Source organism: Haliotis asinina, chromosome 12, assembly GCF_037392515.1.
Source record: "Haliotis asinina isolate JCU_RB_2024 chromosome 12, JCU_Hal_asi_v2, whole genome shotgun sequence".
In the NCBI taxonomy this organism is placed as follows: Eukaryota; Metazoa; Mollusca; class Gastropoda; order Lepetellida; family Haliotidae; genus Haliotis; species Haliotis asinina.
Genome location: NC_090291.1, coordinates 41,208,039 through 41,221,071, shown reverse-complemented (window position 1 = coordinate 41,221,071; position 13,033 = coordinate 41,208,039). Strand labels below are relative to the sequence as shown.

Genomic DNA, 13,033 nt, shown 5'->3' with positions numbered 1-13,033 from the left:
GTTCGTCAGTGCCCACAGCTTCTGACATCATGTCCAGCAAGGATGATTAGGATAATTACTTGCTTAGCTTACTGAACAGAACAGACTTTTAACAGGGCCTTGGACTAATAACTCAAGTCTAACTCTGAAACTCACAAAAGTTTCATTTTAAGTTTCCAAAAAGAATAGAGTTTGTGTAAAATACTAGAGTAGCAGTTTTTTTCACTATAAAACATTGGAGTACTAAAGAAAAACTGTCAGAAGAACTGAAGTGCTTTCCAAACACTTCCATGGTAAAAGTGCATGTGTCAGGGGTCTTGGTTAAATTCTTAGATTTTCAAATCTGTGCAAGCCCTGTAAAAAGTGTGGTTTAAAATATCTACATTTTTAACAACTTTCACTGATTTTCAAAATGCAAATGGATACATTTTGTGTCCCCACTGGGAATAGGATTATTGGTCTTGGCAATCTTCTAGCACACAACTGGACATAACACCTGGCGAACTAGGACATAATCTCTACGATCACATCTACCTTACGAAAAACAAACATCAGATGATGCTGAGGACTACAGGGAGAATAAAAGGCACACACTTGATCATTCCAATTAATGACACCCACAGGCCTCAGGGTCATGATCGAAACATTACTGAAACATAATGAATTGGTTTCTACTTCCTAACAAGAAAATCTCTATTTACACAGCTTCACAACCTAATCTGAAACTTTTTCACACTGAAACTAATTCTAACAAAAAGATCTGTCATGTTTGTGTAGTTTTTCAGTGTTCAACAAGTTTAGAATTAGAACCCAGATATGTAAGTTCAAATGTTGCATGTCTAGAATCTGCTTGTTAGTTACTTCTTTACCACAAATAAAGGAACAATATCTGGTTGTGTCCTTGCCACACCAGCACTTTTTCCTAAAAGGGCAAAATGGTGACAGATACGGACAAAACAACTTGGTGGCAGAAAAGGTCACACAATGGCAGATGACACACCAACACAGTGGCAGGTAAGGACACACCTGCATGGTGGCAGATAAGGTCACACAGTGGCAGATAAGGACATACCAGCATTGTAACAGATAAGGACACACCAAAATGGTAACAGATGAGGACACATCGACACAATGACAGAAAAAGACATACCAACATTGTAACAGATAAGGACATATTGACAATGTAACAGATACGGACACACCAATATGGTCACACATAAAGATACACCTTCATTGAAAAAGTTAAGGACACACTGACATGGTAACAGATGACACATGAACACAGTACCAGAGGAGGACATTTGAGCAGATGTATATTTCATATACTATACATTATAGGAAACTTTGTCTTCATACCATAAATATCAACAATATCTGACATTCCCAACTTTTTCATTTAATATGTAAGGACACGATCAAGCCTCAGAAAGACTAAATTGCTACTTGCCTTCATGATTTAGACAAAGTGACACAGACCACCATGGTGCTGCCCTCTCTTCAGGTAAAAACCTGTTATTGCTCATCAAAACACCAGAAAAGTAAACCCGCCCAAAGAATTCATTGAAAATTGTAATATTGAGGCAGTGTGTATTCTAGGATGCATGATTACGCGATTTGTGCTGATAATGATCAAATCGCCCCACAACAGAGCACAAACTATCGCGCATAGTAATTTGCTCCATGACCACCCTTCAAAAAAACATATCAAAAAAGCTTTATATTGCTAAGGAATGACATTTTAAAACAGAGTCAGCTACAGAGTCAAGATCGAGTGACAACATATAAACATGAAAGAGTAACCTCCCTTGGTGAAAACCACTCTGGACACTGGGGAAACGAAATTCCATTCATATCAGTATGAAAATAGATCACATTTTTCAATGAAGTTGTGATTTGATTAATTAATTAATTGACAACGTTAGACTATGAACTCTAAACAGTGCATGTGTATAGTGCTTGCAAAACACAGTTCAGTAGATCTTTCTTAGAACATCAGTTCGTTTTAGCTTTGTTTTCGAAATCAGACAATATTATCACTTGAAGTTGCAGACAACAAATGAATACGAAATCCTTATTTACAACGGTTTGTGGTAATTGGGCGGGAATAATGTCACACAAGAGAATGCAAATAACTGACTTTTCTGCACAAAATACCACTGTGAAAGCAACAGTGTCAGCCACGTCTCCCCAGACCAATATGTCTGTTAAGCAGACGTGTGAATCGAAAGGAGACCAAACCCCGAGAGTGACCCCGGTCCCTCCGACTCTAAAAAAAACCCCAAACCAAGTGTTTTTTTCAGAAAAAATGGTTGAAAGAATGGCCATGGGTCTCTCAAAATGAGCTTGGTGCTATGATATGTGACTTTTGTAGACAAAATATGTGACTATTGTAGACAACTCCCCCCTGGATTTTCAGTTCTAGAATAGACACTGGTGAGGTACTACTTGTAGCTGAGTAATTCTCATTTAGCAATTTCCTTGATTCAAACACTAATTACCATGGCAACTAACACAAAGCAACTTCCAAAATGTTTTGTTTTGAACAAGAGACAAGAGAGTCTTTTCACCTACAATGAATGCCTCACTTGTCTCACATTAGTCCTTCAAACCTGCCTTGCTCAAGAAAACCTTTCTTGTCACTGTTCAACATGCTCAAAAACTTAAATAAAAAACCATATACATATATATCACCTTAACGCGAGTCCAATATCGGCAAACGAGACTTTCACTGAACACATGCTGAACAGGTTTAAATCCAGTTCTTAACTCAGTAATAAGTCTTAAACACTAATATGGGTATTTCTAAAATCCCTACATTAAGTTTTCTTCCTGCCAAACAAAGTCTTCAATTACTCTTATAAGCTCTTCTTCAGTCCCTATCATTACATTAACTTGTATTTGCAGTATAAAAGACTGAAATTCCCTTTTCTTATCTTGTAAAAATAGATCAATCAATGTCCATTAGTCAACTGAAAAAGAAAAATGCCTAAAACCATGATAGCTGAAGTAAGTCACACAGGCGTTCTGTCTTCTTCCAATTGATCCAGCGAGGACATTAAAGTGACGATGCAAATCATATCAGGTCATGCCGCAGAACCCTAATGCATAAGATAGATTTTATCCACTTATCATACACATCTATCATCTACAAGGCTAACAGTATGTCTGGACACTGATGGGCCTCGATGAATGGGTTACTAACAGGAATAGCAATATGAAAACATATGATATAAAGTCAACAATTTCCGAACACTTGCTTAAAACAAAAGCCAAAAGGAATTGATTAGCTGCAAAAAGATCAACATTTTAGAACTGATTACTTACATGACTACCATCACAATGATTTTAATGACAGAATTTAATGTGCTCCTAAATTTATGCGAATGCCAGTCCCAAGCCAAAAATGAATTGGTCACAACACTGATTTGAGAAGCAGTAATTTTTCAGTTTCAATAAATTTCATCAGTCAAGCAAATACCTGACCTAGAATACCATGATTACTGAAAATACAATATTGAGGAACTGTAGTTTCACCGGGGCCAAATGAAATGCTGAACATTCAACAATAGTGTTAGTCTTCTCGCAAACTCAACACCTACCATCTGACATTTGATCTAAATTCCATAAAAATTATAAAAAGAAATGATCAATGAGTAGAAAGACCTGTCAATTATCCAAGACTGAACACGGTATATTGTCATGACCTTCTAAATTATAAAAAGCCATGTTATTTATATAGTAAGTGTCAAGATGTTATCTTTTCATCCAGTAAGCAACTGTATATGTGATTGCTGTGCAACTTGTCACTTGCTGCAGACATATGAAAACATATTCTGACCCTGTTAAATGAAATATGTATTTATTTGCACATAACAACAATAACAAATTCAAACCCAGCACCTTTGAGGTCTGTAATCTCAATCTTGTGTAAAGGTCCTTTAAACTGTAGTGCTGAAAGTACAAAGCCATCACATCCAAAGAGTTGAAAGAGAACTGCCCATCATGCAAGGATACACGACCTGTTCCTCCTGTCAAACTCTTAATGTGACAACCTTCTTGCCCATTCTTGACTCAATCAATGTAGGACATCTCAGACTGCCTGTGCCTTTCAACCCAAACAAGTGCTGAGTATGATGGAGGTCTCTTCTAGATTTAATTTAGCTGAGTTACTGAGTTGACTGACTGGCAAATCAGGTGATGAATTCTAGAACTGCTAGAGCTGATGACATACAGATATGTGAGATTAGGATGCAGTCATCCAGGGAGGCTTGCTGACATATAACTGTATTGATCTCTCCAACAGTGAACATCCCCTTAGTTTGACACTGTAACAGAATGCTCTACGTATTCATACTCGCATCTCTGGAGATTCATAACTTTACATATTCACACACTCTCTGGAGACAGACATGCGACAACAGTCACTGGACACTAGTCAATATTCCTATCAATAAAGACAACCGAGGATGTTTAACACTAGCAGTGTTATGCATTTAGATGTAGTACATAGTACTGATAGTACAATCCAAACCTCATACATGTGGTGTTTGCATGCTTCAGGAATTGAGTTTTACTGAGTCTAGTTTTACACTGCCTTTAGCAATATTCCAGGAAAGTTAGGGCAGGAGACCACAAGAACTGTGTCTATGTGGGGAATCAAACCCACATCTTCAGGATGATGAATGAATGCCTTAATTCCCTTCAGGAATTTATATTGAAGTGTTGTCTTAAGATCATAAAAGCACCTTCTAATAATAACCCATGAGTTCTAAACAAACACAATTCAACACACAAACTACATCACCTGCCTGTTAAGTTGAAAGTGAGCTGTAGTGGTCAACTGGACCACAATAACAAGTCCCCCAAAACTAATTATGTGAATCAGTTCTCATTAATCATGCTATTGTTGTACAAACACATTACCACAGGTTGTCAGCTACATCTCTCATCAGGGGGTATGCTGTGATATTTCCATGACTGCAATTGACCAAAGTTATGACAATTGCAACAACAAACAGGTCATGCTATTCCTCTTCTGATTCACCATGTTCTCTCTAGGACTAAATAAGCCTTTCATCTTCATTACTCAGTTCACATACTTATGATTATGGTCAACAAAATCAACCCCAAAACTTTAGTCTCTTACTAAGCATGCACACCTGTACAGATTCTAAGAAAGAATATCAGTTTTCTGCATCCACTGCTAGCAGGAAGAAGAAACTGAATGGATCATGTTGTCAGACAGCAACAATTGGTTGATCCTTTCCCAGTGGTATGGATCAATGCTTATTATCACTCAATCACTGGCTTGTCTGATTCATACTTAATTATTTACTAACCACCCATCATCATATTGCTGGAATATTGCCACGATCAGCATTGAAACACATACTTCCTTATCAACCCATGTTTAAGAAATACAGTTCGTTCTACCACCATGTATAGTGTAATAAAGCACACTTTCGCCCTGTACGTACGAACTGTATTTCTTTTCTAAAATGCCGTATTCAGTAACTTCTAAGTCTAATTTCGATTAATCTATGGCAGAAAACAAACGATGATGTCTGTGACCTAAATTAAGAATCCTCACACAGGGCTAACTGAGGCGCTGTTCTTTTGACATGTCAGCCCCCTACGTTAAGACAAAGATTACTAGAAAAACAAATGATGAACAGTTTGATGGTAGTTTTGTTCGGGTTAAATATCTTTTCTAGATCATTTTAATTACATCTCTTAAACCATACAAGGCAATATGACCGCCTCATTTCTACTACAAACAAAAGTTTAGATCAGTACATTCAGAGGAAGCTGACAAGTCAAGTGACATTCCATGATTGCATTATGGGAATGTAAACATTGCCAACATTACCGTGTCTGTAAGATTTTGAGTCGAACTATGAGACATTTTATCCGTCGAAAAACATAAACGTAATGTTTCCACAGTGATGTTGGTTGTGTGGTGCAACTGCAAACCAAGAAACGGGATGCGACGAAGCAGTTTACTGTGGGAGGCTGTAAGAGGCGATGGCAACTGACATCCATCGTGACATCGGTTACATTGTGACGTAATGCAAAAAAGCTCGATTACGAGGCGGCAGACTGGAATGGCGCAGCGATGTCAACACATTGTGACGTAATGCAAAAAGTGCACATTATCGTCTGATAAAGTATTGTCGGCGCCTTTGATCTTTCACCGAAGCATCTTAGAATACCAGTTAGTGTTCTGGTTTGACCTTATCATACTTATTCAAAACCGTATGTTCCTGCCAATGATCTAGAAAGCTGTGCCATGACCACAATATTGATCACGTTGATGAACTGAATATTGCACATATACATCGATTTCTGCTGAAGTGTTATTTTCTCCCTGGAAACACAAGCTGTCCCCAATGACGAAAACCATCCAAGCATTTCTATTGTTGGCACTCTGACATATGCCTGCATGCATAACCATGCTAGCTGAGCCTGTTTGTGTTTGGTATATCGCACAAAGGTCTATCAGAATTCAAATATATCCTGAGCAGGCTGTCACCACCATTCAGTCCACGTCTCTCCAGTATCAAGCAAATGTTACACATGAATGCAACTGCCACAATCTCCAGATGCAAGCCAGAAAGGAATGTTCCAAATGTACACTGAATAGAATGCAGGAAAGCAATAAAAGGCTTCACCTACTTAAATCAACATTCTGATTTATAGCCATCAATATTATGTCAGATTCTTGTTTACTTTATCGTACGAAAAATATATTATTGACAATGCAACACTGAAAAAAGCCAAAAACAGTAGTTCGTCTTTGTTATGATGACCTGATATTTGCTAGGTAGAATTTCACTTCAAATGTCATCAGCAAGTCATTTTACACTTCTCGGATAAAAGTAAACTATGATAAAATGCACCATAAAGTGTGAATTCCATTCCTACACAGTTTGAGATATTGAAAGAAAAACATCAAAAAGTATCAACTCTCCCTTACTGGTAAAGTGAGTAAATACAAAACTCAATGATTAACTCTACATTTTTTAATATAGTTCTCTAAATACAAAATTTAAAGCATCCAAAGTTGAAAGGATCACTACAATACCTTTCAACAGTAAATTAAATGTTAAAGAGTGAAAAGGAATTTCCTTTCCTATAATCTATCTCTATATATTGAGAAAAATTTATACAAGTAAGTAAATCGAGTAAAATGCACCTCTGAACAGAGTCATATCTTAGTGTATCAAAGTATAAGTAGGAGAGTTTAAGACATTTAAATAAATTACCACTTTGGTTAAACGCATAAGGACAGGTCTTGACACATAAGTCAATCACAGTCACAGGTTCCTGGCATGCCTATGGCCATAACTCTGCATAGCAAATGGCCGGAAAACCTATGCCCCTATTATATGAAGTTTATATATCAGCAGACTCCAGCTGATGATGAAGCAACTAGTACTACTCTTATAATGGTTACAGATACTGCACTCAGCATGTTTCTTTCTCTGTAATATCAAACACCTGCATGCACCATAGATACATCCTACATTCCTATTCTGTGTAAACACCTTGTGGTAATCACTCCCCAAGCTTCATATGAGTCCAAATTACCTCTATCCAAACCAGGAGAAAACCACGAAAAACCAGAAAAAATCACGAAACAGAACTTCACATTATTCAAAGATCTGCCTTTCGAAATATACACCTGGATTTGTTAATGAGATCATACTGGATCAAACGATCTTTAGGAATGTATTTTTTCAGTGACGTGCTCTCTAATCTGCTGATCAACAACCAGGAAGTTGGAGCTGATGACTGCCTTTTATTTACACTGCCTTTTCAACACTTTAACCACCCATCATTTGTGTAGGGTGGCAACCAGGTACTCTCAAGTGGTTGATGGTAAAGAACTGTTTGACTTTCCAAAGACTTGTAAGTCTCACTTTCTTGAAAGTTTGCCAAAATCAACCACCATCATACATAAACAATGCATGGAAAATTACATAGGTAGCCCAAATAGAAGTTTTCCTACTTTGGTGTTTGAAAATGAGGTGGGTCTGTGGGTCCTTGAGCATGTAGAACATGTTGATATTTGCAGCCATGCTGTTTCCTCATCAACGGAGAATGGGGAGCACTGAATCTTTAACTTTCAAGATTTGTCTAACATCACAGCTCCCTTGACGTAAACGCCTCATTTCCAATCACTGAACATTATGCAATCCTGGCAGCAATATTATGAGGATCAATCGGATTGACAGAACATGAACATTATGAATCTATATGATTACTCAGTAATCAGCAGTAAGATTACAGTTTTACTGCACAGCAACCAAAAAGGCACCAACACTTATTCTGATACTACTGTACAGTAACTTACTCATGTGCTATTAAGGGTAATGAAAAGGAGCAAGAAATAAAAATAAAAACACAAGTAATCAGTTGTAAAACATTTAAGGAAAGCATGCCAACAGAAGATAAAGTTGTGTTTCACAGCTCTTCCTTTCCTTGGTCAAGGAAGGAATTAAAACATAAATCCTATGACATAATGATGGTGATAAAAGAATGTCCAACCTTTAGCACTGTTTAGTTACCGTCATCCTGTTCACGTGATTCTGGGAACAGGAGACACTATCACTTCCTTGAACTGATCACCATGATATGTGGATCACCATGATTACCTGTACATGTGCTAAGAATCCTGTTGATCCAATCCCAACCTTGGCCAATCTCTACATATTATAGTGTCATAAGCTTGATCATGCTTGATAATTAACAGCTTTAAAATCTACCCTCCTTCAATGAGATAATATACTTTTCAGTATCAGTATCCTTTGGCAGCCTGAGACTAAAGCCACTAATCCACTGCTAAGGTCCAGTAAACTTTGTAAACACTGTTCTAGTCACTTCAGCTAATGACTGACAGTCCATATACATACACTAAAAAGTAAAACCAACTGAAAATAATGCTAAGTGCAGGGATTGGGAAAGAGAACTTTGACAATGGGCCATTTTCAGGATTATCCTGAATTAAGAATGGGCCATGGCCCTTGCATCAATAGTAAACTTCAAAATTTTAATGGGCCATTGTTTATTCTAATGCGCAAAATGGCCCATGGCCCCTGCCTTTCCAAATCCCTGTAAGTGCCATGTTCAGGTTTGTATTTTCAAAGTCAAACATTTTGGCACAGACTGCCATGTCATATCATGCTGAACGTAATGGGCTACAAACATGTTTGGCATGTTGAAGCGTGGTAATATGTGACAATATGACATATAACAATTATTTCAATCATTTTAAAGTATTTGTTCAAATTTTCCTGCGTTTGTCAGTGGAGTGATTTCTAAATTCATTAGCTGATGCGTTCATGGTCGCATAAAAGCGAAAAAGCAGAAGCTGATCTACTTACAAATATTTCATGACCCAATGTTCATGCTATTTCAACATGTTTAAGACAATATTGTTTCCAAGAGAACATGCTGAGTAAGAATGGTCTAGGAGCATTAGATCGGGTCATAATTTGGAACTAGAAGTTTATTTTGTAAACCATCAGACATCTGATGGTTAGGAGTGATAACTATTTGTGAAACAATGAGCACCACTGATTTCAATACAAAAACAAGCTTATCATGAACTCATTACCTCATATATATATATAATGCATGGTAGGATTATATATTACTGTGCACCAGGAACATAGTAACAGCATAGAATATCAATTCTTGATGAAACTGTGGTCATGGTGCTGGTTATCGCCCACAACATGCAGATTGAAAATTGGATCTCAGTAATGGATTGTTAACCTCCACAATATTCATATGGGCAATAGCTGAACACAGGCATAATAATGTTCACGCATTAATACTATGATCTAGATAATTGAGGATGCTTCCTATAGAGATACTGACAGAAGTTTGTCTACACTGCAGTGTTTGCCCTGAGCATAAATATTTCAGAGTTATGATGTCACTCTGGCATCACTAGAGGGAGTGATGGACATGTTTTGTTGAGTCAAGGAAGCAGGTTTTCTGCATCCATGTTTAAAAATTTAAGAGTCATCGTGACTGCTTGTGTCATAAGAGACACTGATGGACATGTTTTGGGGAGTAAGTTACGCTTCTTTTCTGTGCCATGGCAAACACTGCCACTTTAACAAACATAACTACAGTCTTGTTAATCCGACCACTGCTTGTCCGCCAAATGGCTTTTTCTGGTAACAAATTGAATAATCGTACTTTAGTCTCATCTCATTTTTAAGTCCAACATCCTCGTTAATCCAACAATTTGCTCTGCAGGTGCAACGGGTGATGCCAGATTTCCGAGACTTGACTGTAGTGTGTAAGAATAATACTTCTAAAATTCAGTTAAACTTGATGATTATTTTTTTCTGAATATCAATCATTCTCCAGAATCCAATGAAAATCACTCACCCAAGTGAGATCAACTGATTCATACTGGGTTACATTAGCATTACAATGTACAAGTACAAGCTCCCCAACAGCCCATTTCAACATGTTTCATGCATTCCTCAGCTCTTAGTTGGAAACAAAGGTAAAAACACTGTTTTGTTACTTCTAAGTAAAACAAGTCAGTTGGAAGTTAGCATTACATTACAGAGTTAACATGTACCCCAGCATAGGTAGTAACGGTACCAGACTTGACAGGGTGAACGAGTAAGAATGCTTGTTACCATGACAACAGTACCTGATCATGTTGATGCAGAAATAGTGAAAACACAACACACTGTATTGGTGCATATTTCTTAACAATGATATGTGTTGGTTGGTAAAATTACAAATAATCAAACCATGATCATTTTGAAAGACATGTGCATGTAATCATGATCAGGCATTTGTACACTGTCAACAAGACCGAACAGGAAAACAAAGAAAAGGATGTGATGTACACAGTAAGGAAACTGAGTTTGTGTTTTACTACTAATCATGCTTATCATGTCTGATCAGTGGGACAAAATCATCATTTTCATGGACAAATCAGTCCTACACATGTCACTCAAGTAGGTGCTGTAGTGAAAGCCACACTGTAAATTCTGGCAATCATTGCATGTAAATGTGGCCTAATATCACGGTAACATAGCTGCCTGTCACCATGGTAACAACCTTATCATCATATTATACTTGTGCTTGCATGGTTTAAAAGAATAATATGTATACAGTTATGCATTATTATTAATGTTAGAAAACGTACAAAACTATTACAATAAAACTAAATTTCGTACTTCATCCAATGTCACAACCTGACGTTTTCATGGCAGGTCCAGTTAAGTCATACACGTACTATCTGCCAAAAGTTCATGTTCCATTTTCAGTTGTATATAGAAAAATGTAGACAGCTGATGGTCATCCTAACAACTTTTTCCAAAACATAGGCAAATCTAAAAACAACTTAAATATCAATGGCAAGGTACTGTCACATTCATGGTTTATCAACCATGTATTACTTTACACACAAAACATCTGGAGTGCACTCTGCTACAAGTCATGGCTCAAGATAACTGACCTTTCTATCAAAATAATACATTTGAAATTATATAACGGGATTACAAGATCTTATGAACCCCTTCAAAGCTCTTCTAGTTCCATCCTCCAGCACACAAGAAATTATTGATCACCTCGGTTACTCCACACATAACACACAAGGAAAGGAAACGACAAAGTACATTTGGCTACAGGGCATCTCAGTGTAAATGTTTCATGAGATTCATAAAAATATGCATAATAAAATTGATAAACATGACAAATTGGTAACTTCAATTAATATATGGAGAGGTGAGGAAAACATTTGAATAGGACAATCACCTGATCCATACAGATATCACTTTATTTTCTTGTTTACTAACAGTTTGCCAGGGTCACTGACAAAACTAATTAGCTTATGAAACCCAAACAACGATAACATGCTAATCTCAGACAGGTGCTGACTGTCAAAGATACCCTGAAATAGATGTTGCAGACAGATGACATGAAACAGTTCTTAAAATACCCACCTACTGCTGGTGCATCATATGAATCCCCAAGAAGGATTTCTGGAGCTGAATATGCAAGTGAACCACACGAAGTCTCCAACTTTTTCCCTGGATTAAACATATTACTGAATCCAAAATCTGTCAATTTCACCAGACCAAGTTTCTCGAAAAACACCACATTCTCGGGTTTTAAATCCCTATGAACGACGTGAAGTCTGTGGCAATACGATATCGCTTCTACAATTTGTCTAAAGTATCGTCTGGCTACATTTTCTTCCAATCCACCGTCATGTTTCATGATATAATCATACATATCTCCTCCATCCCCAAGCTCCAATATCAAATACAACTTGGTCTGTGTGTCTATCACCTCGTACAACCGCACGACGTTGGGGTGTTGCACCAATTTCATGCATCGTACTTCCTGAAATAAGTGTGAACGTGATATTTCATCCAATTTTGTCTTATCGATGACTTTCACCGCAACTTTTTCGCCTGTAAATACATGTCTTGCAAGTTTTACGACAGCAAAATGGCCTCGTCCGATTGTGTCCTCCAAATCGTACAAACCGGCGATTTTACCATCGTAATCGCCTCGTTGTTTCCTCGTTTCCATCCCGGACATCTGATCAGCCGCTCAAACTCACTGGGTCTCATTTATAGGGCGTTCCAATAGCTTTTACCCCTTCACTCTTTTGGCAAATACAGAAATGTCGTCACGCTAAACGACTGTCTCCCGTTTTCGAATCACATTGACGGCCATTTTGGACCTTTGCGCACAAATCTCACGCATCCATGACGTAGTTTTCACGTGACCTACTAAATGAATGAATGAATGAATTTTTACCGTAAATGGTATACCGCAAGAAAATATTAATTCTTAAATGAGCTGTTTATCGGTAGTTATGATTATAATTTTACCACTAAGTTGCCATGTCTGTTTAGGGTCAAATTCAATCTTGTATTTATATTTAACTTACCTGTTCAGCTGATAAATCAGTGTGAGTTAGTATTCGGTGAGAATGGGATTGTACGATAAGAACAAAGTATCAAAAGGATGGTCTGTGCTATAGGTGTTGCCCATTACTGCA

At 37.4% G+C, this 13,033-nt stretch overlaps 1 protein-coding gene across 2 annotated transcripts in view; it reads right to left on the bottom strand.

The window, feature by feature from the left end:
• The window catches only part of LOC137257694 (SNF-related serine/threonine-protein kinase-like), a 36,448-nt gene extending 23,747 nt beyond the window's left edge, over window positions 1-12,701 (bottom strand). For both annotated transcript variants that reach the window (XM_067795076.1, XM_067795077.1), the window contains exon 1: window positions 11,964-12,701. In XM_067795076.1, coding sequence (XP_067651177.1) covers window positions 11,964-12,567 — 604 coding nt within the window. In that variant the 5' untranslated portion in view covers window positions 12,568-12,701. The remainder of the gene's footprint in view (window positions 1-11,963) is intronic.
• Between the last annotated feature and the right edge of the window lie 332 nt (window positions 12,702-13,033).